Source organism: Arvicanthis niloticus, chromosome 6 (genome assembly GCF_011762505.2).
Source record: "Arvicanthis niloticus isolate mArvNil1 chromosome 6, mArvNil1.pat.X, whole genome shotgun sequence".
Taxonomy (NCBI): domain Eukaryota; kingdom Metazoa; phylum Chordata; class Mammalia; order Rodentia; family Muridae; genus Arvicanthis; species Arvicanthis niloticus.
The window spans coordinates 31,894,494-31,920,980 of NC_047663.1; the positions used below are offsets into that span (position 1 = coordinate 31,894,494).

The 26,487-nt window shown below is 43.3% G+C and overlaps 1 protein-coding gene across 2 annotated transcripts in view; it reads right to left on the reverse strand.

The window, feature by feature from the left end:
* Positions 1–26,487, reverse strand: part of Mmd (monocyte to macrophage differentiation associated) — an 86,406-nt gene that overhangs the window by 26,005 nt on the left and 33,914 nt on the right. Inside the window, exon 1 of one of the 2 annotated variants that reach the window (XM_034504905.2) lies at positions 2,959–3,247. The exons of the other annotated variant lie outside the window; for it this stretch is intronic. Within the exon in view, the coding sequence (XP_034360796.1) occupies positions 2,959–2,984 (26 nt within the window). The 5' untranslated portion in view covers positions 2,985–3,247. Of the gene's footprint in view, positions 1–2,958; positions 3,248–26,487 lie in introns of those variants that run through there. 2 annotated transcript variants of the gene reach the window in all.

Here is a 26,487-nt window from a genome sequence, read left to right on the forward strand (position 1 = left end):
GGATGGTTATCCTCAGGGCCACCTCAACATTACTGAATGCTGTAGCTTCAGCTGACCCTTCTGCACAGCACCCTGCGACCATGCCAGCTCCCTGTGAGGACCAAGCATGGCGTTTGTTCAGGCAGAGTCAAGGACACTCTTAGTGACTACCAACAGGAGAAGGAAAAGAATGACTACTTCATCCTATGGCTCAACACTCTAAGAACCAGTCCAAAGAGACAGCAGACTTTCTAGATGCTTCAGAAATGCTTTCCCCCGCCCCACCCACCCCCCCTCGATTTAAAATCTAATCAGTAGGGTAGTCACGGCTTGGGCTGAGGAAGAAGAGTCCTTTTCCAGTTGAGAGACAGAAAGAGTTAACAGCTCAGCTGGCAGCCGCAGAGATATGAAAGCGGACTCCAAGGTCTGCCTCTTCCTACCTGTAGCTCTCGGGGCAAGGACTTTGTTACTTTCTAAACTTATCTGCTCTTCAGTGACTTGTAAGTTGAAAAATATGCAAGTACCTAGCCAGTAGCTGGCACAAACAGGCAGTAACTGAATGGTAACAGTTATTATCCCCTCTCAGAGAGGTTAGAAAAAGTGTGTGTGTGTGTGTGTGTGTGTGTGTGTGTGTGTGTAGGCAACTGCTTAGTGTCTTCAGACTGAGAGATAAAGGAAGGTAGAAAAAAATGCTGCAGCGGAGAGGAATTTTTTCACATCCTAAGGTTTTTTGTTAGTGTGTGTGTGTGTGTGCGTGCGCACGTGCGTGTGCATGTGCATGTCTTTAACTGTTCCCTTACAGTCGTCCTCATATAAATGGCAGAATGGCAGGAGTCTGGAAGATGATCCACAGCCACAGTAACCTCCGAGGTTCCACTTTGAGTGGCTCTGCAAGGTGTTCTTTTATTTAGGCAGAGTGATACCCATTGACTAAGGAACCGTTCCTCAACTGAGTAGCAGCGTATCTATCAGGGAAAAGAACATATTAGTTCAGAGACACTGTGTGCCTCCCAATGATCTGTCCATAGGTAACTATGGCCAAACACATCAACAAGTTTAATGAATACAAAAAGGAGTGGAAGACTATTTTCAACATTTTAATGTGCAAACCAAAAAAAACTCAGGACTTTCCTGATATTACTTTGTATTTGCAGGCTTGTTTTCAAGTTCAAATTGATGCTTATAAAAGTCTTCCAAACACACTATAATAGAGAAAGAGGTAATGAAGGGATTACATCAATCAAAATCAAAGGAGACTCAGGGATCACCAAGAAAGACACAACTAACATTTGTAGAGCACAATAATATATACCTACTCAGAAATTACATTCTGTGATATCCTGAAAGATAATCCCTGTGTATTCTAAATTTTGAAATGGCTAAGACTCCAAAATAGGATGAAAGTGAATTCTGTCCGTCAAAAAAAAGATTGCTCAATCAGCTGAAGTGGCTTTTATTCTTCCGTTTTAGAGCTGTCTGAATGTTGGTACAACAAACAAAAACAGACATTTTCATTCTTTTTATAGAATTCAAAGGGATAGAATAGAAACCCAAACTCTTCGTCAAATAGGGAAGGGGTAATTTTGCAGAATATAGCTACTGTTCTCTGAAAGCAGGAAGCCCACAGACATGCAAAGGAAAGAATCAAACAACCCACACGCACAGGGCATGAGGTTCACACATGTTACAGTCTCTCTTAAATCCATGAGGTTCTAAACGAGAAGGACCAAGGTTCCTTTCTGCCTTTGACATAGATACGTAGCTCTCCCCCCAAGGATAGTACCAGACTTTCAGCCACCAAGCAATAAGCAATATTCAGAAAGCAATCTAAATCTTCAAGCTGATCTCCCCCCCACCCCACTCCAAACTGATACAAAGACCACACTCATCCTGTGCATGTTGTATTGACTCTTTTAGCCTTTGACTGGAAGATATGAGATAAGCATTAACTAGTGAATGAGGGGAAAGCAGAGAAAGGAAAACTAAGTGGTGTGTTTACATTTTAAAATTAAAAAGAAAGACCACTTCAAACTCAATAGCCTGCTGGGAAGATTTCACGCATTTCTGCTTTCGAATTCTCTGGTACATCACACTAAGCTAGCCTGTTGATGGTGAAGGGCTGAAAATGGGTATGGCTGCCAGGCTCAGACAAAGGGATGGAGAGTTACCAGAAGAAACCAGACGGGTGGACGGGTGAACTTTCACCCACTTAGAAACATTAAAGCCCAGAGCTTTCTTTGGGAACAATAGGTCTGCAGCCTTCATCATTCCTTCCACTCAGGTATCCACCCCGGAAAGAAGGGCCATCATGTCCCTTCGGTCGGGCGACCCTACCACCTCTTCAGTTTAAGAGCAGACAACCCACCTTCCGGTGGTGCCTCCTCTGTTTTTCCTCTCCATTTCCTAAAACCAGGTTTCTCAAAGGCAAGCCTCTCCAACTGAATGCTAACTTGCCCCTGCCAAAAAAAAAAGGAAAAAAAAAAAAAAAGCACACCGTTGGGTTCTTAACCTGAGAACCCCTTCGCCCCGGACACCATCGAACAAGGCTGGACCCAGGGAATCGTGCCTCAGTTTCCCTGTCTCTAGGGCCAGCCGCCGACAAAACACCCCAAAAGGCTCAGGCCAGACTCTCTACCCCGCTGTAAGACAAACATCGCCACAGGGTGCTGCAGCACCCCAAGAGACCTCACGTTGGGGTTTGTACAAGGGTGGAGGCCCCGAGTCGAGTCGCGGGGAAGGGGCTCTGAATCTGGAGTAGACTGCGAGGATCTAGCAGCAGCCGTGTCTGGATGGGGATCGCAAGGGCCAAGCTGGGTTTGCAAGCGGATGAAGGAGGCAAAGCAGACGCGGGGTCCCGGGGCACAGATCTCAAGCTGCCGGGAGGAAGGGTATCGCAGGACTAGGAGTCTTTCCCGGAGCCGGTCCATGTCAGGGCTCGGGATCCCCAGGGACGGAGCACGCGCCCCGCAGAGCTCTCACCGCTGGAATCGATTCCTGAACCGCATTGATCCTCCGCTCCACCGCGGGGGCCGGGAGCTCGGTCTCTTCTGCACCGGCGGCAGGGCGCGCCGGCCTCATGGGCTTGAGCTGCTCCCGAGGCCGTCGGCGTGCCAGGCGGGAGCCACGCAACTGGGCAGGGCCGGAGTGGGCCACGCCGGGGGTCGGTCTGCACAGGGCCCGGGCCAGAGCAGGCGCCTGGGGGCGGGAGGGAGGCCGCTTAAACGGCCCGGGCGCCTCCCGCCTCCCGCCTCCCCGGCTCCTCCGCCCCCGGGTGCCTGCGCCCCGCCCCGGAGCCCGGCTCCGCCCCTGCCCGCTCATTTCGCTGCGTGCTCCCGTAGCCACCTGCGCGTCACCGCGCCCAGTGGCCAATCAGTGTCCGGAGCGGCGCAAGGCTCCGCTGCCATTCATTTCCCTTGAAGTTCGGGAGGCGGGGCGGGACCTCAGAGCTGGGGGCGTGGTCAGGCGAAAGGGGAAGGGCGCTGGGAGGGCGGTGCTCTGCATTAAAGCTTTGAGCGTGTGAGCTGTACCAGAGAGGAAGAAACAACGGTGTGTAGGAGATGGCCCACGATCTTAAAAGCAGCTGTGCCGGAAGTGGTAGGGAGCTAGGACCTATCTCTGCCTTCTAATCTTGGCCCCATGTCGTTTATTCAGCCTTCATTCATTTCTGCGTCCTTCCTTTCATTTATTTCTTCACCACTTATGCTTCTGTAAAGACAGATTATTAACACATCTCTCCCATAAAGAAGAGATTGGAGTTTCTCTAGGGGGATTCTTCTGGAGAGATCTTTTTATATCCTCCATTTTATTTTCTATTTTTTTTTTAACCCAAGAAATTTCCAAGGAAAGAATAGACTTGAATTGACCCCTTTTGCTAAACCTTTGTTAAAGCTAAAAGGACTTGCCAGAAGAGCAGATCATAGGGAGAAAAGAGATAAGAGGTAGTGAACACACTCAGAGAAATACTGGAAAGGGGGAAGTAATTGACATGTGCAGAGCTGTCAGGACCACTCCTGAAATCTAGCTGTGCTCCCTCCCCTCCAGGAAGCCTGCCCACACCCACCCCACCCCCACTCCTCAAACTTCATCTTCTTCAGGGACTTAGGGCCAACTTCATAGGAGTAGTTACTCTACTTGAAATGAATGAAACGTGTCAGGAAACTGGGAAATGGTTTCACCCACAATTCTAGTGTCTTTCTTTTTAAGTGCCCAGGGGTACTTTCCACAACAATTGATTTGATCTTGGCAGGAATCCTTAGGATCAAAATCATGTTACTACTTTCACAGGTATGGAGGCCAAGGCTTTGAAAGGTGACATTATTTACAATAGCCAAGCTATTGTATTAGCCTAGGTGCCTACCAAAGGATGTAGAAAGAAAATGTGATATGTGTGTGTATAGAGACAGCATGGAAAGTTAGTCAGCCATAAGGAAAAAGTGAAGATGCGGTAGTGATCTTTCCATTCCAAAGCTGCACACTTGGTTTAAAAGGACAATCATCTCCAATAGAGGAGGACTGGGTCATCCTTCAGTCACGGGGACGAATAACTACACTTCTGGGAAAGGATTTCCAAACAGGCTCAGGAGGAACAATACCGTGTCCTCAGCAGGGAAATGGATGGAACTAGATATCATCACATGAAGAGAAATAAATAAACCAGACTCAGAAATACAAATATTAAATGTTTTCTCTCATATGTTAAATGTAGAGAAAGGAAAAAAGTCATCAACATAAAAGGAAACCAGGGAGATTTAAAAAGGGGATGAATCTGTTCAAAGTACACAATAGACATGTGTTCTATTTTCATGTCTGTCACTGTGTTAAAATATCATTATAAAAAAGCAACTATGGAAGAAGGAAGGAGTTTATTTGGCTTACAGTTCCAAGTTATAGGCAGCAGTATGGGGGCTTCCAGATAAGAATTCTAAACAGCTGGTCACATCACATCCACAGTCAAGAGGAAGGCAACACATGAATGCATACATCTTCACTTGCTTGTTTGCTGTTTCTGGGCTCAGGTTCACTTCTCATACAGTTCAGGGACCCCTGCCTAGGGAATGGTGCCGCCCAAAGTGGGCTGGGTCTTCCCATGTCAATTAACTTTATTAAGACAACCCTCCACAAGCTAACCCAAGGTAATCAATTTCTTATTAAGAATCTCTTCCCAGGTGATTCTAGGCTGTGTCAAGTTGAAAAGGCTAGCCATCATCATGGCATGTGTGAAAATGTCACAGTGAAACCTATTGTTTTGTACAGTGAGCATGTGCTGAATGAAAAAGAAACTTGCCTGATGCAAAACAGATTCCTATGTAGCTTCCTCTAACAGGAAGCTCCCGATACCTTTCAGTATGTCAACTGCCTCTCTGTAAGTTTTAAAATAGCACAATTCTTAAAACATGCACTTGACTCCTTTTGCACTCACAGTAAAACCTGACAATAAGCATAGCTTGGAAAATCTACCAATTGATTATATGGCACTCTCCTTCTCAATGATCAGTGATTCAAGGGGTGGTAAGAAAGGAAGTAACAACAACAAAAATAAAAGATAATTAAGAATTAGCGTCCTGAAATGATGACGTAAGGGATAGGAACAAGGAACCGTAATCACAACAAATGTACCACTTCCTTGGAGAGGCTATTATGTGAGAGGGCATGAGAAGTCTCTGTACTTTTCTTTTGGTCTTGCTCTGAACCTCAAGCTGTTCAAATGATTTGCTTTTAGAGAGAGAGAGAGAGAGAGAGAGAGAGAGAGAGAGAGAGAGAGAGAGAGAAATAAAATGCTGCTGCATAGTTTGACATGAACAGACTTTGATAACTTTATGTGAAAGAATCCAATCACACACACACACAAAAAACCCAATCACAAAGAAAGGGTCACATATTATATAGCTGTAGAAACAGACAGCCTAGGTTCAGTGGGAGACCCCATTTCAAAAGGTACTGTGGCATAGGAAGACACCTGACATTCACCGCTGGCCTTCATACAGATGTAGGAACACATGCACCTACTTGTACACATACCTATATAATCATGTACAGGCAACATCTACATGGGAAATAAGATGCCCCTTTGAATCCGTTTAATGAGGAGAAATCCCAAGTGCATTTGCAGAAAGGAAGTCCTGGCTTCAGTTTAGAAACTGAGATTGCAATGGCGGAGGCAGAAGAGAATGGGGAGGTTTTTGTTTTGTGTTTGTTTATTTTGGTTATTGGTTGTGCGTTTTATTTTGTTTGTTCTGCATTAACAGAATGTAACGTTCTTCTTAGGTTTGGGAATATAGAGCTTGCTATAAAACTGCAGACACACTCGCAAAAATAAATTAAAAAAATAAATAAACAACCTGTTCCTTGCAGGAAGGGATTCGTCATTGCGTAGACACCAGCTGCTGAAGCAGCTTTTGGGAGAACACCTGCTTTGCTGACTAAGGTACACAGGCTCCCCAGACAGGATGCTGATGAAACTAGCAAGCACCTGGGCCCTGTTTCCCTGACAGTGATGGCCCAGTCAGAACAGGATAGACTCACTCAAACTTGACTTGAGATGCCCTTGGAGGATTAAATGAACTTTTCACTCAGATGTGTTACTGGGTTTTGGTGTATCTCTACAAATGACAGAGTAAGGCAAGGCGACTGTGATAACTGAAGCCTCCCAGCCTTTCCCCTTTCTTTGGAGGAGGAATGCTGCCTTCTCCTGTTCTTCTTCCCACATTCCCTAAACTGGGAAGATCCTTTGTTTCTGGATGCTCACACAGTCAATAGGCTCTCCTCAAGTAAGCAACTGGAGAAAACAATGGGAAATAAAATAATCATGATCTGGACAAAGAGGAGGATGGGACACAAATACTAATTGTTGTCAACTTGACTGGATTTATAATCACTGGGCAGGCACATCTCTGTTGTGTCTCTTGGTGGAGCTTCTGGGAAGGTTTAACAAAGAAAGACCCTCTCTGAATGCGCCTGGAACCAGCCTGTGTGCAGGATCCCAGGTTGAATAAGAAGTGGGGGATGAGAAAGGAAGTTGAACATTAATGTTCATTTCTCTGTTTAGGACGGTTGACAATATGACAGCAGCCTCTTAGTCCTGTCATCACTCATTCTTCTTCATGATGAGTGTATCCTTCAAACCATGAGCTAAAGAAAACCTTCCTCCCACAGCCTTATTTACTTATTTGCTTGTAGCAGTGAAAAACAGTAACTAATACAGGTACACAGTCTATATTGATCCTTCTGGTGAGGATGAGTAAGAGGAAAAACATAAAACCGTTCATAATCCAGAAGATGGATGTTGCTTAAGGTGTGTTAAGAGTTAGGGAGGGATTCAGCAAGTACAAGGATTTGTAGAAATGTAGCAAGGGAGAATGGCTAGAGCAGAAAAAAAAAAGATTGTGAGAAATTTTCCTAAGATTATTTCCCAACAAATAAAATTTAGAGGCCTATTTAAAAATTATTATCACTGTCTGTTAGCATTTGAAAATGTTCCTCTTAGAGACTGGATCACATGGAACAACTGGGTAAAGTAGCTACCCAGATTAACTTTTTTGACAATGACTTTTGCATGCATTGTTTCGGGTTTTTTCCCCTTAAAACCTTCCTGCTGAAGCAAGACAAAGTATCGTGAGCCCGTGTGTCTGTATTATCAGTTACTCAGAAGCTGAAGTAGGAAGATCGTGTGTTTAAAGCCAAGAAGTTGGACATCAACCTAGGCAACATAGTAAGACCTCATCTCCACAAAATAATAATGATCCTGCAAGAACATTTTGAGTCTATTTTACAAATGAAGAAGTGAAAGTATCAAGGGGGACTTGGTGAGTTGGTTAGATGTATAAACATCAGTGTAAGTTTAAGAGTACAGACTTTCTGGTCCCCTTGTTTGTTCCTCTAAACTTCATCATGGTATATGTGCCCTGAATGAAACAGTGTTCTACTCTCAGCAGAAAGTCAACATATGGCGCTGTGCTGGCTGCAATGTTTGCCTTCCCCAACTCAACTGCACTGGATCCATGTAGGCTACTCCGACAGTCTCATGATGTTCTTTCTGAATATACAAGGTTTGGGAGAGCTGAGGTTCTCCTTTCAGGGGAAGGCATAGTAGGGGCAGATCTCATTAAGCAGAGAAATGCTGCTCAAACAAAGCAGAAGTTAATGGCAGTGTCTGTCACCATGTGGTTCTGAAGCCGCAAGAGCATACCCAGGACTTTCACACTGGTTTGTATAAAAACAGTACCTGTGCTTCCCTCCCCACCCCCCCCAGCTGAAAGAACAAAAAAGTAATTTTTTGAATAAAAATAAAGTTTTTTAAAAACTGGATGTCTTTGGATTTGGATGATATAGCATCCAAATTTAAACTCAATGCTTCTTGCTTTTATAGACAGGGGGATTAGGAAGTCAGTAGGGCCAAAGTCAACCACAAAGAAACGGGCTTGAGAGAAATGTCACAGCTTTGTGTGTTTTAGATAGTCTTGCTGCTGCTGGCAAAGACAAAACGTAACTTCTCTTGACGAGAGAAAAGTTGAGCTTGATGGTACAACTTTCTGAGAGTATTTCTCATGCTCGCACATCACAGGAGCTGCTCTGAGACCCGAGCCTCCTGTGAGCATTCAGACACCGCTCACAACACCCTGTGTACTTCCTGTTCAGACGAACCTTCTTGGACAGCCCACAGAAGCTTCCCGACACACTTCCGTGTCCATGGCCTGTGTATCTATATGTGCAACCAATGGAAATGAATGGAAAGACTTTTTAAAAACAATTCCAGAAAATTCCAGAGAGTAAAACCTTGAATTTATTATGCAGCAGGTACTACACTGAATCCTCATACGTGAAGTGATTTGGCTGTCAGATATTGCATTGGGATTTAGATGTAAGTTGGGGTATATGAAGCATACAAAAGGATGTGCCCAAATTATATGCAAACTGCATGTGTGTGTGAACGCATGTATGTGTGTATATATGTATGTGTGTATGTATGTATATATGTATGTACCTATCATAAATGACAATATTGGAGGAAGAGACTGTTGTTAAACCCTTTCTTAATGGTTAGGACTGATTCCTAAGAGCTAGAAATGCCATTCTCCTTGTGAAAACATCATAGAATTCTGTTGCATAAATATTAAACATGACTGGTTCCCATTCAGTTTCATTTAGTATGCTTCCCATACACACATTAAGCCTTAAACCGCTATCCCAAGTCTCCCCCTTAGCTGAATAGAGAATTATAGAGTCTTCTATTTATGTGTGTATGTGTGTATGTATGTATTTATGTATTATGTATGTATGTATTTTTGTATGTATATATGTATGTATGTGTGTGTATCCTGGGATTTTGGTATCCTTGTAGGTCCTGGGACCAAATCCCATGAATACCAAGGAACAAACACAAACCTAAGTGATCCTTTAAAATTATAGCTAAGTGGTACTAATTGTTACTAGTTTTTATGAATATAAAAAGGGAACTATTTCTCCTGCTGTACATGTTCTCCACGAGCCTTTTCTGCACGCAGTCTAATGAGCACAGTGGTGCTAGGTGGAGAGTTTGGTAAGATAATTCATGGAGGAAATAAACACCCGACATTAACTAACAGCTCAGTGTGTGATGCTCTAGTGGAACATGGCTGGGATGCTCTAAAGCCAATGCGACAGGGTGGGATGTTTGAAACAATTTCGCATGAAACAAGCAAGAAACCTTTGTAGAGAAGGATCCCGGATGGTAGAGATGGTGGGTGTATAGGCTCCATAGTAAAGAAAGGATGGATGTGTTAAAATAATGTTTGGGTTTCATACTGAAAAACATGTAACACCCAGGTGACGTGATCATATAGAAAGATGTATGGGAAACATCTGGGAGGGGCACAGTTGAGAGTCTTAGTGATTGACAGTAACTCTAGCCAGTAGAATGTTGTATGAGGATTGGAATGGTCTAAATCTTTGCTGTCACCCTTGGCTATTCAGTACCTTCGAGGTACTCTGAGGAATGTGATGTCTGCTGTATCTGAATTTTAATGCATCTAGTTTAAATAGTTATACATGGCTTCCACATTACATAGTGAACACAGGTCTATGTCCTTATTCTCGCTATATGAATAGAAACTCCACTTTTTAGCTGAACACATGACTGCCCAGAATAAAGAGTGTGTTTTTCAGCTTACCTGGCAGCAACTGTGGTTATATGGCTGAGTTCTAGACAGTTCCATGGGAGCTACAGTGTAATTTCTGGGTCAGGCCTTTAAAGTGAGGGCCTCTGCTCGCTTAACCTCCTCCATAGGTTGGGTTGTGCACATGGTAGATGGACAGGGTGACTCTGGTGTGACGGAACAGCAAGATAGATGAGCCTAAGTTTGATAACATGGGCAGAGCTGCCATATGAGTTCATGATGTTAATTTTCATCTCATTAACGTTGCTTTTATTTGCAGCTTCTCTTACATTTACTCTATCCTGGCAAATGCTGTACGAGAAACTGACAAACCAATTACAATAGTCCAGAAAAAGTACAATAAAGCTGAGAACTAGAGCGATATCCTGGGAGCAGACTAAAGGGGAATAATCACAGTAAAATAGAACAGTTCGTGTGTGTGTGTGTGTGTGTGTGTGTGTGTGTGTGTATGTTTGTATTTGTGTGTATGTGTTGGTGTGTGTGTATGTGTTGGTGTGTATGTGTGTGAGAGTTGGTATGTGTGTATATGTGTGTGTGTATGTTTGTATATGTATGTGTGTGTTGGTATATGTGTATGTGTGTGTATGTGTTGACATGTGTGTATGTGTTGGTGTGTGTGTATATGTGTGTGTGCATGTTTGTATATGTATGTGTTGGCATGTGTGTATGTGTTCATGTGTGTGTATATATGTGTGTTTATGTTTGTATATATATATATGTGTGTGTTGGTGTATGTGTTGGCATGTGTGTATATGCATGTGTATGCTTGTGTAAGTATGTGTGTATGTGTGTGTATGTGTGTTAGTGTGCAAGTGTGTGAGACCAGAGAGTCATTTTTCAGGATGCCTCTACCTCATATTTGAAGATAGGATCTCTGCCTTTTCCTGGAACTCCCTGGTTGGGTGAGGCTGACTGGCTAGTGAATTCTTCAGTACCTCTGTCTCCATGATCCTAGTGCTGAGAACAAGTGCATAACACCACACTCAGCTTTTCTCGTGAGCTCTGGGGAATAAACTTGAGTCCTCATGTACTCTGCAACCAGAGTCAACTCCCCAGACCACCTCCATCTTCTTTTGAGACTCATTCTGTGGTTCAACCTGGCCTCAGATTCACAGTGATCCGAGCCGCAGCCTCTCAGGTGCTGGAATTGCTCGTGTGAGCCATCATACCTAGTTGAAAGCATTCTATAGAGAAAGCCTACATCTATAAAACTGCTTCAAAGACAAGGACTGACAATGCCACCCATGGTTACTTTTGTGTGCATTGTGCCTAAATTATCTTTTAATTCTATTTTAAAATGGAAACCTAGTGAATGGAGAGAAATGAAACACACACACACACACACACACACACACAAAACACAGAACACAGGCTTTTCCTTAGATCCAGCTCAGATGTGCTGCAGGTAGTTATCACTGAATACTTGTCATACCCTAAACTATTCAGAACTGGGAAATCACTTTATTTCTGTCTAGTCCATGGGAGCTCAAAGAGAAAGCTAACATAAAAACTCTAGGAGAGTTTAAATATGCCTGTCTTGTGCCTATAAATCATCAGTTCTGTGCCAACAAAAACCATCAACAATGACAACTTTTAAGAGATTTCTTAGTGAACAAGTAAGATCAATTTTTAAGCTATGGAAACCATTGCTTGCCAATGATTTTCTAAGTCATTAGTATTTTAGGCAAATTAAATCCAGCTTTCTATACTTCTTTATTATAAAAATGTTCATAAAAACCTCTTTCATTGTTCTGAATTTTGCCAGAAAAATGTTCCAATACAGGGGTTGGTGAGATGGCTCAGTCAGTAAAGTGTTTGCTACAGAAGCATGAGGACGTGAGTTCAGAGCCCCAGCACCCATGTGAAAGCCAGGCATGGAGTGTGCAACTAGTGTGCATTAGGGGTATGGACAGGAGTGTGTTTCTGGGCACACTGCCTGGCCAGTAAGGCTAGTTATCTTAGTGAGAAACTCAAAAACAAAAACAAAAAAACCCAGAAAGAAGTAGTTTAAGGCACAGCCAGTGCCAACCTCTGGGTTCCACATTTGTAGTACACACACACACACACACACACACACACACACATGCGCACGCACGTATATGTACAATTTTTTCACTAGATGTGAAACCTTACAGTACATTGAGTAACTAAGCAACTGGCTTTTCTTTTTAAAGACAGGGTCTTCTCCCTGTGTAGCTCAGAACTGTCTCACATTTCTGACTCGGGAGAGCTTCCAGCTTCAGCCTCCCCGAGTAGCCACAACTACAGATGTGCTGCTCTAAAGCATGAACGATGCAAGTGGACATGTTAAGAACTTGTGAGGGTCAGAGATGCACATAAGAGCTGCTCTCTAGAGTTAGGTATAGTGGTGCATGCCTGTGATCCCAGAACTTTGGAAGTAGAATCAAGAGGGACAGGAATTTAAGCCAGTCTTGGCTGCATGATGACTAGGAAAGATAAGACTTCATCTCAAAACCACCACCACCACCACCACAACAACAACAAAAACAGTAAACAAGCAAACTCATGCAATAGCGGTCCTACTGTTGGGAGTAACTAACCTATTTCTAATCAGATTTGAAGCTCAATCCATGGAATCCATGCCTGATACTATAAACTTGGTTATAAAGCCATGATGGAGGAGATCATGGGCCCTAGTAGGGAGCCGAATAATACTGGTTAGCTAAGTTGACATCATAATAAATTATCTTCTGAATATTAATGCCTATATAAACAGGCAATGATACCCTCAGCCTTAATCAGACAAACCTCTCTCCTCAGGTAACAACCATAAATAGGATCACGGTTGTACAAGGTGATCAGAATGCATGACAAATGAATGCTCAGGCCTCAGCTATGTATTTATACTCTGTTCTCTAATGTAAAAGCCAGAAGATGGGAGAATGGCTACAAAATTCCATCTTCTGAGCAGATCCACCATTGTGATCACAAACTCACAGCAACTGTGGATGCCTACACTGGGTCTAAGAATAGGCTCATTAATAGCCAGGAATGGATGGAGAAAGGACTGGGGGTCACACACACACACACACACACACACACACACACACACACTCATTACCCATCTGTTTGCTACGGATAGATTCAGGGAGAGAGGGAACTATTGTCTCTAGTTGTTTTCTCACTGCTGAGCCCACCAGATTTCAGTGGTTTATCTCAGTCCAATGGTCACACAGATGGCCCTGGTTAAACTGAATGCATCACAAATACAACCAACACTATGAAGCATAGGTGGAGAGGAGAGTAATCAACACAGTATATACGTTGCGAAATTGTCGACAAACAAAAATTTAACTTTAAAAAAAAATAAATTTTTAGAAAAGACTTAGCTAAACCTAAATCTCCCACTGAGATTTGACCAGACCTAAGATGAATTCCAGCAGCCTAATGTGGTATTGCTAGATCAATTCAGCCCCACTTTGAGTTGAAAGCTGTCAGAAGACTTGACTGTTGTTATCAAGAGCTGACCATGTAAGCCTCTTCTTTTACTTGGAGGCAGTATAAAAAGGGGGCTCAAAGTGGGGAGTCCTTCCCCGGGTCCTTTGAGGTTTATATGACTTCCTGTAACTCAGGGACATCTTTCTCAAGTGTCTGAAAACCTTTCTTTGGCAAAGGAATCACTAGGAAGGATGTGGCCAGGGACTCAGGGGAAGGCAGCATAGTGACTTCCCAAATAGCCAGTTTGCAGTTGCAGCTGACCTAAGCACATTTGCATGTGTCAGCCCTCTGACTTTTCACATCCATGGCTCTGCCAGACTCAGGGTGTTCCTATCGCCTAGTCCCTCCTTCTCCTTTTTAAACAACAGTCTCTGAAATTAGAACGTAGGTCTTTCTCTTATCCTCAGGAGCTACCAACAAGAATCTCTTCTCCTATATAACTAACATCCAGCTTTAGTTATCCCTGACGGAGGCATGGGCCAGGTCATCCACTGGCTGCATAATTCTTACTTTGAAGATGAAGAAATTGATCCAGCAAGAGATTAAATACCTTACCTAACAGCACTCTCTCAGTTCATTAGCATCTGAGTCATAGAATTGCTAAATTGCTAAGTTGCAAAACACCCTTAGGTTTGTTCAGCCTTGAGGAGTCTGAGGGCTAGAGAATTTAAATGCTATCTGCTAGAAAAATTAAAACTCAACCCCTCGGTAAAGTTGCCACATTCAAATAAAGATACAGGATACCTCAGGCAATTCGAATTTCAGTGAACATTGTTTTTGTTTAGTATAAAAGGTCTGCCCCCTGCCCCCTCGTGCAATACTACTTGCTAATTAATTGGTTCTCTGAAATGGAATTTTAACTCAGCATCTTGTACTTGATATTTCAATCTTAACTCAGGGCAACGCTTTTCCCAGGCTTCTTTGCACTCTACAACTTAATGCGGGGTGCTTTATCTATCTCACAACTTGTTTGTGTGTGGTTCTGATCATGCGCTCTTGAGAGGAAGGTTAGGATCAGTGAGTTTTGCAATTTTGTCACGGCCTAAAACCATTTCAGAGTTGGAAACAACCTCAGGTACTATTTATAAGACAGGCACGGTTCATTTACAAATAAATCCACTACAAAACTCAGTTAAATATGACCCCCTTGTATCTGTATACTTAACTATATTAGGAAATTATAAAGTTGGCTCAACCCTCACGTTGATAGCTATCTGTTCCATTACCCTGTAGCCAACTCAATTTCTCTTCCAACCGTCTGTTAAACGTTGAGCGTGTGGGATGGGATACAGAAGGAAGGGGACCAGGTAGGTCCAAATGGGCAGGAAAGTAAGATTTGGCCAAACAAAACCCCAGCAAGAATAAGGACCAGTACAATAAACAACCAACCCGAGAAGAATGCTGAAGATAATCGGCAGAGCTGTGGAAAAACAGAACGTCTCGCTGATAAAGAGCTGGCTGTCCACAGAGCTGATAGAGAACAAAGGGAGGCAGGCATTTTCTGGCAATACTGGTGACTTTGGAACCAGAGCCACAGGAGTGAAAGGAAACCCAGATAGATAAAGTTACCTTCTCTTCTACCCAGCTGGTAACACGGGCTCTACCGAACAAGCTCTAAGTAATGCTATACCAAAAAACAAAACAAAACCCAACAACAACAAAAAGGAATCCAAAATCAAAACCAAAACAGAGAGAAAGGAGAGAGAGAGAAAGAGAGAGAGAAAGAGAGAGAGAGAGAGAGAGAGAGAGAGAGAGAGAGAGAGAGAGAAGAAAGGCTCACATTCGGCATCTTAGCTTGGCTGCAGCCTCAACTCTTTGCTGCATTTTAGATACCTCAAATGTTATTAGCAATTCCCCCTCCCTGCCTCAGTCATTTTATAAGTGAACCTGTGGAAGGTCCCAACATATTAAAAAACAGACATCCCTGTAAACAGGGTAAAAGGTCAATAAAGCCAAATCTGAATAAGGGATCTTTCCAGTGTGTGACAGTCTTCAGAGTCTGGCCTGGGGAATGGACTGTGTAGTGTGCTTTTTGTTGCCATGATAAAGCACTGGCCAAAAGGTTATTTGGCTTACTCATTTAGATCACAGTCTACGATGAAGGGAAGCTAAGGCCGGGCCTGAAACAGGCAGAAACTTTTTTTTTTTTTTTTTTTTTTTTTTTTTTTTTTTTTTTTAGTACAACCCCAGGACTATCTGCCCAGGGTGGCATCCCCACCCTGCACCCCCGGTAGTGAGCTGGACCACTCCAGCATCAATCATTAATCAGGAAAACACCTCTAGTAACTTGCCTATAGGCAGTTTGATGTAGGCTTTTTTTTTTTTTTCCACTGAGGTTTTCTTTTCTCCTCCGCCCCTAGCTTGTGTCCAGTTGACAAGGGACTAAAGAGCACATGGACTGTGCGATGTGGGTGATTTCTGAGTCCACACAGGTTTTCACTAAGTATGCATGTGGTTCTTCTCCTTGCAAGAAGCCCCACCATGTAAATGATACAAAGGTCAACCCGGGTTCACAATTTCTAAGTCAGGAAACAGTATTGCCAAATCCAAACCCTGAGGTATTCGGGGGTGGGGGGAGGGGGGAGGGGAGATTCCCCAGCTTCCAGCTCTTTGCTGTTGTTGTTGTTGTTGTTGTTTTTCCAGCTACTTGGTATTTCATGTATCCTGTTCTCCCTGGTACTTCTGATGTTTTCTCACCAGACTGACATGTTTGCACCTTTAAGAGAGTGCCCTGATAGAATCTGCTGCAGGAAATTTCCCCTTCCCTGTCCTTCCTGGAGAATCACATTCATTCGGTAATAGAGATGCTATCGAATTCAGAGTAGAGATCATATAGACAGAGGGGCCGAGTGTGACGCCTGGCTGAGCTTTTTCTCTATGTTCCGGGTTCCTCATCTGTGAAATGGCCCAACTGTAGCTTCGTAGGACCAACAAGAACGTATCCTCTTGCCACCATGAATTTGATACTTGAGTTAGTGAACCAGCAGTACATGGATTAGCATCTGAAATGTGTACAAATTGTGTGTACAATGATGTCCCTGGAAGGTGAAGACCCAGCAACCCAGTGAGGCTTAGAAGCATTTACACCCTCATCAGGTAATACAGAGAATGGGAGAAGTGGGGAGATATATTCAATTCAGAGGTGGAGATAAATCATTTTTAGGGAGTTCATTGGGCTTGGAGAGTAGAAAATAGCTTGAGATCCAGGTCATCTGGGCTCTGAAATGATGTCAACCCAATTTTCTTCCTTTCAGCCACTTATCTTCCAAAGGATCTGGCCTGTAGTCAAACAGGGAGAATTTAAACCAAGCCTCCCTCTTGAGCCTCACAGGATGAAAGGGTGAGAGACACGGGGTACTGGAGAGGGGCAGTCAAATCCTGAAAATTTATTAAAATACTCAACATGCTGCTGCTGTTTACTTATATTTCGTGTTCTTGTTTTCTGGCCTTTTAGTAGTTTCAACCTCCCAGGAAACTTTGAGAAGTGAAGATAATACCCTGAAATGTTCAGTACCATGTCTGCTGTGTAGTGCATGTTCAGTGCTGTTCTTGTTGTTATAGCAACTCTGGGGGTGTGTGGCTTCTGGCTGAGGATTCCCAGGTCTCTGTTGGAAATTTGCAGTGGGAGGGTTCTGTTGGCAGAGTTCATATGGTCTTGCTAGGCCAGGAGTAACTGGCTTCCTGTAAATGGGCTGTCTTGATCCCATCTAGGCTAAGCTGGAGATGTGGTGGAATAAACATAAGTCATTCACCATCTTTATCATCAGAGGCTGAGAGGAGACAGGGCTATAGAAGGGAACGATGAATGGCTGGCAACTGAAAATTGAAAATTACTAACTGTGTATTAGCATTTATTCTCCCACGTGAAGCACCTCATTTTAGTAAGTACTCACAGTATCTAGAAAGCTGCCATTTGTTTTATCTTGCCATAGTCAGGCTAGATTGGGAACTTCCAAGTCTCTATCCCAATTATGTGCTTCCCTGTATCCTCAAGATTCCCATGCCAACCTGGGTTTATCAACTTCGTACAGTGTGTGAGGTACCTGTCACATAGCCATGTATTGGGAAGGTGGGATGATGGGATCTAGTCAGAAGACAAGATATAAAGATAAGGAACAACTCCTATCTTTCAAGGCACTACAGATCTAGGGACAGAGGTCCCCAAACAACCCTAAACAAGAGGGGTGTATGAAAAGTGCAATAACATAGGTATAAAGTGGTAAGGGGCCAGTGAAAAGGGGAGGCCGCTTCTGTCAATGTAGTTGGAAGAAAAGTCTTCATCATAAAGTCATTTAGCCTGGATGGTGAAGGTTTGGAAAGACATCGACCATCAAAGATGAGTAAAAATTTTTACATATATATTGAATAAATACCATAAAGTGTTCAGAGTTTTGAAAGAATGGTGTCTCGTAGGACTATGGCAGGTAGCCTTCTTTGGTGCAAGTGCATGCTATTCACTTAATAAAGAAGAACATATGTATATATAATATGTATTATATAATATATACAGACATATTAGAGAGCATATATGTGTATAAACACACATATAACATGTTATATGTATATATGTATACTATATATTATATATAAGTACATATTTTTTTCTTCTAGCAATTCAAACTTAGAGCCTTGCATATGCTAGGCAAGTGCTATCATAGTGAGCTACATCTCCAGCCCCTCATGAAGGACTTTGATAGCAAAGTAGTAAGTTAGTGACCAGTTTCATAAAGGCAGTCTATGTTTAAGAAGCTATAGAATGTGTTACTATGGTTTTCACCTTATGTCCCTGTTGTGTTGGCCACTGTGTTGTAAGAATGTGTCCATGCAACTTTCTCCCAGCTACAGGACACTAGGAAGTCTGTAGCAGGCACAGTTAAAATCTCTCTTTTCCTGCCCCCTACTATTCTAAATACTTTACATGTATTATGTTCTCTTAGTAACCATTGGGGGCATGATTATTCTCATTTTCCCAAGGCTGGCACTCTGCCCAAGTCACCTATCTAAGGTCACTACTTGCAATGCAGTAAAAGTAATAATGTCTAAACCCAATGCTGTGTCATTATACTGCAGTAAGATTCATTTGCAACACCACTTCATGGCGATTCTGCTCATAGCGATTCTGGGCTTCAGGAATATGGTTTATTGTATTGCAGGAGATGGTGTTTTTGACAATCATAATGCCATGGGCTGAGCTGACACCTAGTTCTTATATCCTACTGACCTGTGGTCTATCTCTGGATATGGGAGATCAAAAAACCTCAGCCCTGATCTAGAGAGATGGGAGAGATCCACCTCAATCAGATTTCAGGGAGCAATTCCCTGAAGGACTTGAAGCCCTGAATAATTTATACAATGATTCATTCCCTTCTTATAAAAGGATTTTTACTTTCAAATAGAAGCTCAGATGTTTTCCTAGAATCCAGCATCTTAAGATTGGAAAACCTTAGATGGAAAACATGTTGTTTAATACAGCATGACTGGTCTGTATTCTACCAAACCAAAATGGCTACATTTGTGTTGTTATGGCCACAACATCTGTCAGAAACAACATAAAGGAAGAAAGATGCTTGCTTAAAAGACTCATGCTTTTAAAGGTTCTCACTCCTTTGCGGCAGGGAAGCCAAGGCAGGGCGGAGCTTCAGAGGATGGTACGGTGTGACATGCACAGGTGGCAGAAGCAGTATCTTCAGGTCATCATGGACCAGGACTATGGGGCAAACACAGGAAGTACACAAGGATAACCTATTCCCGAAAGGTTCCCCCAGGGACCTGCTTCTTCAGTGAGGCTCCATCTCCTCACAGATTCATGCTCCCCACCCCCAGTACAGTGCCACCATTTGAGAAACAAGAGTTCAACACATAAATGAGGGGTATTTCAGACTCAAAATCACAGCACAATAGCGTCTGTCTCACCAATCATCGGTCTTTTTGTTTCACTTCTGCTGTCTCGGTGGTAACACTCGTGTGAGGGATAGAATAGTTCTGCATCCGAGATGAGAGTTTGCAGGTTGCATGCAGTTCGTGGAGTGCTTATCTATCGCCCTTCTTTTTTCTTCCACTCAAAGTGAATTCATATTGAAAGTAATTAAGAGTGACAGCTGAACACACACAGGACCTTCACAAGAGGAGGAAAATGCTAGCTCTGAGAAGGGCATGTGGAGATGAAGGCCCACCCCTAACCAAGAAGCTACTTGTAATGGATATCCACTGGTAAAGGGAAACCCAGCTTTCTGCACTGGGGTGTAGCTGGGTATATTGACCACACTCCAAGGCAAGCCCCACTGTTGTCCAGGATCAACACAAAACAAACTCCATGTTTGTTTGTTGTTTGTGCACATGGATGAGGTTTTGTTTGTTTTGTTTTGATATGAGAGGGGAGAGAGGAGAGAAAGGAGGGAGAGAGAAAGAGAAACAGAGAGAGGAAGTTTGGAGGGGAGAATATGAGAGGAGTTGGGGGAAGAAAAAGAATATAATCAAAATATATGAAAATAGTTTAAATAAAACATTTTTAAAGAGACCATAATAAAAATAAAGTAGTCGGGGGGGGGGGGGGGGAAAGGGACAGCTGTTATGTAAACAACCTTGATTATATGTTAAGTATATTTTTGCAATCATGTACTTGTAAAAGCTGGTCTTTTAATTATTATTGCCCCAAATACTAATAATACTCTTTGACTGTTCTTGATGCATTGGGACTTTTTAATGCAAAGTGCTGATTTCACCCGAGATAGAGATTCCCACACTGGTAATTCCCTGTATCTGATGTCAGCCCAGGACAGTGTGCAGTTCCCACTGTCAGCAAATTCTTCTTTTTATTCAGTTAAAAATGTTTCTAGCTACAGCTGGCCCTCCACAGCACTGGGAAGCCCATTTGTGCCCCACTCTGTGTCTTCTCCTAGTATTCATAGAACTGCCTTTAAATGCCACAATTCTCTTGACGTCTTTCACTTTACTTTTGTGACCCATATTCAGGCAGCCGACCCCCTTCTCGATGAGAAAGTTCTCTGGCTGGCAATCTTTCTACATAAAAGAGTTGGCATGAATACCCCTAAATTCTAGCTTGTACCTATAACAGCTAATCTTTATTGTCAACTTGACAAGATATGAAATAATCTCTGGGTTATATCTCTGGTCATGCCTGTGAGGTGTTTTTCCCGGAGATATTTAACTGAAGGAGAAAGACACACTTTGGATATGGAACAACAATACAGACAAGTATTCCCAAGTGCCTGTAAAGGAGAAAGATGAAATCCATCTGCACGTTCATCTCTCTCTGCTTTGTCTCTGGATGCTCAGCCTCCTGACACTCCTGCTGTTACGCTTCCTCCAGTAGAATGGATCTTCAAACATATAAAGTTCAAAACTTTAGAACTCTTAAGTTGCTTTTCGTTGGGTGATTAGTCACAGAAATGTGAAAAGAAACTAAGAGAGAAAACTAGTGCCAGGAGTGAGGTAATTTCTGGATCTGATGGCTTACAAGTCTTTGGAGCTGGTTTATAGGAGGAATGGGGAAGAATTTGGATCTGTGGGCTAGATAAACATTAGAGTGCTACAAACATAGCTCAATGGATCATTATGGGGGGAGTTTGCTAGGTAAGGTGGGACATTAGGAAAAGCGCCTTGAAGGCAAGACCACACCCTTCATGGGCCACTGAATCTACTATAGCTATAGTGTTAGGGGTGGCTATTCCTAGAATTGGTACTATCATCTATGTATTACTTCTGTGCATGACTGATAAACTGAAGGGGGTCACAGATGCTTGCAGCAATATTCCAGAAAGCCATCAAAGCAAGGTGATGTGGCCCAGGGCTGAATTTCCCACAAGGAAGTCCTAAGAACCATTGCATGAAGCTGGGAAGGTGAAGCCCAAGTGGCAATGGAAACCCCAGGAGTTGGAGATGCCAGGACTGTGGGATGTTCACTTAAGATAGTCATAATTGACCTAGTCTGAGAGAAAGGTTATGTGCAATGCAAGGCAATTTGACTGACTTTGGAATCACCTGGAAGACACACCCCTGGGCATACAGGTGAGGATGTTTCCAGAGAGCATTAACTGAAGGAAAACTCACTGTGAATGTAGATGGTCAATTCTATAGACTAGCATCTCAGACTGAACAAAAGGTCTTTAGTTAGAATCTTGCCCAGAAAAGTTGTTATGAATAGACCTTGTAAAATACATTCTATTGTATGCTTTAGCTACCCACATAGCTTAGTTAAGTTTGTAGATTTGGGCATTTTTCTTTTGAGTAGTGATACCCAGCCAGGAAAGCATCTCTGGATTTCCTTTAGGGCACAGCAAAAGGAGGGGATCCAAACTATGCCTTTTGCCACTGATCTTTTTCTATTCATCCACCAGGCTCATCTGTCAGAGTGAGCCTGTTGTTTTTAAGTTTCTAATATCATTAATTCTGGGTATATTCTCAGAGGAACAGATGGGTTGGCACAAGTCTGCCCTTTGAGTCATGTTCAGACACAAGCAGATGCCTTATGTCGTTCAAATGATGTTGCAGAATTCTTTGACTAATGCAATATTGCAGAGTCTTTACTGGAAAAACAGGATGACATAAATCAGGAAGACGAGCTCCAGTGCCTAGCAACCAAGACCTTGGTTATTCCCCTCCAAGATAAGAAATTTGCCTTTCTTCTAACCTCTCTATACCCGCTAAGTCAGCGTGACTGCATCTTTTAAAGACTGAATATCCTTATATTAATGAACCACTGGCCTCTGATCAGCTTGCCCTAAGAAAGAGGGAATGGAGCTGGCTGTCCTATGCAGCACACCTTTGCCAAACAGCTGGCAGAGCCCTAGTCTGAGCTTTCCTCTGTAGTCACAGAGCAAAAATGCCCACTAGCTCTTGCTGATCTTGATCCGTGACCTTGTCTCAAAGGATGCTATATAGCATTGCTTCTCAAACTCAAAGGCATTAGAAATTACTTGAGAACATTGTTAAGTTGCAGAATCTGGTTGTGTGTTTTGAGCACAGGGTTTGAGATTTGGCCTCTGTAGCACAGTTCAAATGATATTGATATCCCTGGACCATACCATTAAAACTGGTCTAGGATAGGAGTTGGCTACATGGGACTGATGGTCCAGTGCACTCCCCTGTGTTCTCTGTAGCTTGAGTCTGATTGGAAGACATAGCACTCACTCACCTAATGCACTGTCTGTGTCTTGCTACAGCTGCAAAATTGTATGGTTAAGGCACAGGGACTATGTGGCCTGCTGGTCTTAAAATTCTTTCCTGTTTGTCTCATTATAGAAAAAGCTCTCAGTGCTCATTTTTCAAGAATGGTCCAGTGAGCCTACACCAGCATCTCAGGAAGATCTGGTTAGAAATATTTATTCCCAGTGTTCACCTGAGACATGCTTATAGGTAGGGCTGGAAAAGTCCATGCTTGGGTGACACCAAGTCATCATACAGCGATGAACAAAGCCACATTGTGTACTGCTGGAGCAATGAGGCATTCATGGGAAGAACATGTGTCTGCCATGAATGTCTGCACCTTTTTAAAAAGATCATTCACACCTCTAGGTGGAAGCCTGAGTCTCCCAGAGGCACCCTGAATCCTCCATGCCAGTCTTCCCTGCCATTCAAAATCAGGATAGAAGATGGAATCAGATGAGCCCCAGAGAATTTGTTTGCAAAGGGCTTCATAGGAAATGCTCTCAAATTGATGACCGTGGAAAGGAAGGAACAAGGATATGAAGGAGGAAAGAAAAGAGAAGAGAAGCGAAGAAAGGTTGCCACAGTCTCAGGGGAACCCCTAGCTTGTTCTATGGAAAACTCAGAAGCTACAACATCCCTTGTGACTTCTGCAGACAGGGTGAGGAGGCCAGGTTGTAACAATTCTTGCTCCTCCTACCCCCACAGCTTGCCCTCAGGAGGGGTGGACTGAATGTAACTGTTTCTTCTGGCAGCATTCCCAGCAGCCAAGAAACCAAATCCCCTTCATCCCGGAAGTGGGATCTAGGAGCACCTTAAAGATAACATTTTCCTTCACAACCATTTCCCCTTCTTGGACTCGCCATCTGGCACCAAGAAATATGGTTTTTTATTTCATCCTTGCAATAGTCTCCTAAAGTCAGAACTGTGAGCTCAGCCTTTGAAGATGGTGAGGCAGAGTGGAAGGTTTAGTAAGCCAGTGATCAGGCGGAGAGTTCGGTGTACGTTTGCTGACTCCAAAGGTCCCCATTTTCCATTGCGTCAGTATTTCCCAACGTACATTCCTCAGAACAGATGTTCATTGTATTACATAAGAGAAGGGGAAAAAATCTTGTGCAGTCTAGTAAGTTTTCAGGAATCTTGCTGTAAACATAGACTGGATTAATTTGGCTGACTTCGTCTGTGCCGTTATCACGATAAGCCACAGTGAGAGGAGACCCCAATCTCACTTCAAAGTGGAATTGGAGCTGGGAATTTCTCAATGCTCAGAGCACTGGCTGCTTTTCCAGAGGACCTGAGCTCAAGTTCCAACATCCCACATGGTGGCTCACAACCATCTGTAACTCCAGTTCCAGGGGATCTCATGTCCTCTTCTGGTCTCCACGGGTACCTAGCATGCAAGTGATGCAGACATACATGCGGGCAGAATATTCACACACATATATTAATAAAAATGAATAGTTCTGAAGTAGCATATGACAGTTTAGGACATGATATAAACTCTAATCTGGTGTGTGTGTGTGTTTGTGTGTGTGTATGAATGGCTCAGCCAGTAAGAGCTAAAGGGCTTATCTTACTGGGCTTGATTCTCAGCCGCCAAATGGGGGCTCAGAGCCATCTGTATCTGGACATGCAATGCTTGCTTCTGGTCTCCACAAGCAGTACATGTACATGGTGCAGGCATAGACATATATGCAGACAAATCACTAGTACACACAAAAATAAATAACAAATAAACCTTTAAAAAAATCCCCAACTCTTAACCTGTCCCCTTTGGAAATCTTTCCAGTGGGAGATAAGGGAATTTTCTCTTAAACTTTGGTCATAGTAGCAGCTCTGACCAGCTCCTCTGCCGTCTCTTGGGCAAGTGGGGAATTTTCCCAGGGCTTTCTTACACAAAGAATGGAATGTAGAGTTTACACTCTGTTGCCTTTGGCCCTGATTTAGAAATCCTGGCTCAGGATGTCCTGAAGGAAGATGGGGGTGTGGTCTGCCTCAGAGCAAAGCCGATACTGTTCAGCAAGGCAAGGACTGTCTTCTACATGTCCATTCAAGCTGGCAAGAGGTGGGTCCCCAGGTTCCAGAGCTGCTGTTCTGGTGGCAAGGACTCAGTATCCACTATTCACACCCCCCACCCTGGCCAACACATACAATCCTGGAGGACTTGGGTGTATTGGAATTTACATATATCATATATTCTCAAAAGTAGCAACAATACTATGTCAGTTAAAAAAAAAAAAAACTAAAAGAGGTTAGTGTTGAAACGAACGTTCAAGTTAAAATGGCAAAGTCTGGACCGCTTAGGAAGAGTAGTAAGGGCTCCTGTAGCTGGTCTAAAGGAGACAGCCAATTCACCTGATGAGAGGAAGAAGAATGGGTCTCTGGGAGGAAGCCAGTGTCAATGGGTTGTGACTGGCTACCATGATGAAATACACTCTACTCCTACTAAGATAGGCAAGATTGTTGTCATGCTACACATTCTCACTTCCAAAGCAGCTAACTGTAGCAGGCTCAATTGTGTCTCTACAATGCCTCCTCTCATCCAGTCTGCCCCAGAGACAAAGGGGTAAAATTTGAGGTTGCTGAGAAAAACTACAGCTATAACCAGATAGCTGCATTGAGAATGAACTCTCCTTAAACAGTAAGGGAAAAAGGACCATGGTCAAAACTACAAGCTGGCCACATGAAAGAGAGCATTAAAGGCTAGCAGACCCCATCAGGGTCAGAGACCAGCAACATTCACAAGGTCAGCAAAGAACCAGGCCAGTAAGAGCTAATGTTGTGCACAGTAGATGAGCCAAGGTCAAATGGGGGTGGGAGGGAGAAGGAAACTTCAAAAACCGAACTGCTCTCCTAATTGGGTGAGTAACACCCGAACAGCAAGCGATTATCTCGCTGGTTGGTATTGGTCCAGAAGAACATGCAAAGAGCATGCTCACCTCAATTGTCTTAGCCTGCAGTGTGCTGAACTGACCCATCTCAATAGATATTACTTCGGTCTTTGTCCAGTTTCTGCCTTAAGTCTTAGAAAAAGCCACAGAGACATTGTTCCGTGGGTTCTTCCCTCTCTTGGCCCCTTCTACATAGAAGTGACTCCATCCTTTCCTGGGACCCTCTCATCAGTCCTCTCCAGAGCCCCGATTGCTTTCTGGAGCTCTGCCTTGTGTAAAAGAGCTTTTACTACTCCTTCTAGCCTTTTCTCTATAACAAGAACTCCTTCTTCAACTTGCCCTTCATCATTGGTGAAACTCATTCGTTCTTGAGTATATGAGACAAAGACACAGAGATTTCAGGACCCTGGTTCCTGAGTTCAGCCTACCAGATACTGACAAATCCTGTTTACACTTAAGGACCCCTGTTTTCCCTGTTCCATTATTTTAAAACTGGCAGTCTGCTCTCTCTCTTCTCTCTCTCTCTCTCTCTCCCTCTCCCTCCCTCCTCTTTCTCTGTGTGTGTGTAGGTAAAAAGACTATGCTTGTGTGCACACACACACATGCATGTATGTGTTTGTGAGTATGGGTGTCAGCATGGAAGTCAAAGCAAATCCTCAGCTGTTGGTCCTCTCCTTGTCTCTTATTTGAGACAAGGTCTCCTGTTTGCCACAACACATGGCAGGCTATTATGCTATTATTTGGGAGACCTCGTATTTCTGTCTCTCATCTGGCCATAGAAGTGCTGGGATTGCAGATACTTAGTAGTGTATTTAGTTGTAGGTGGATTCTGGGGGTTTGTG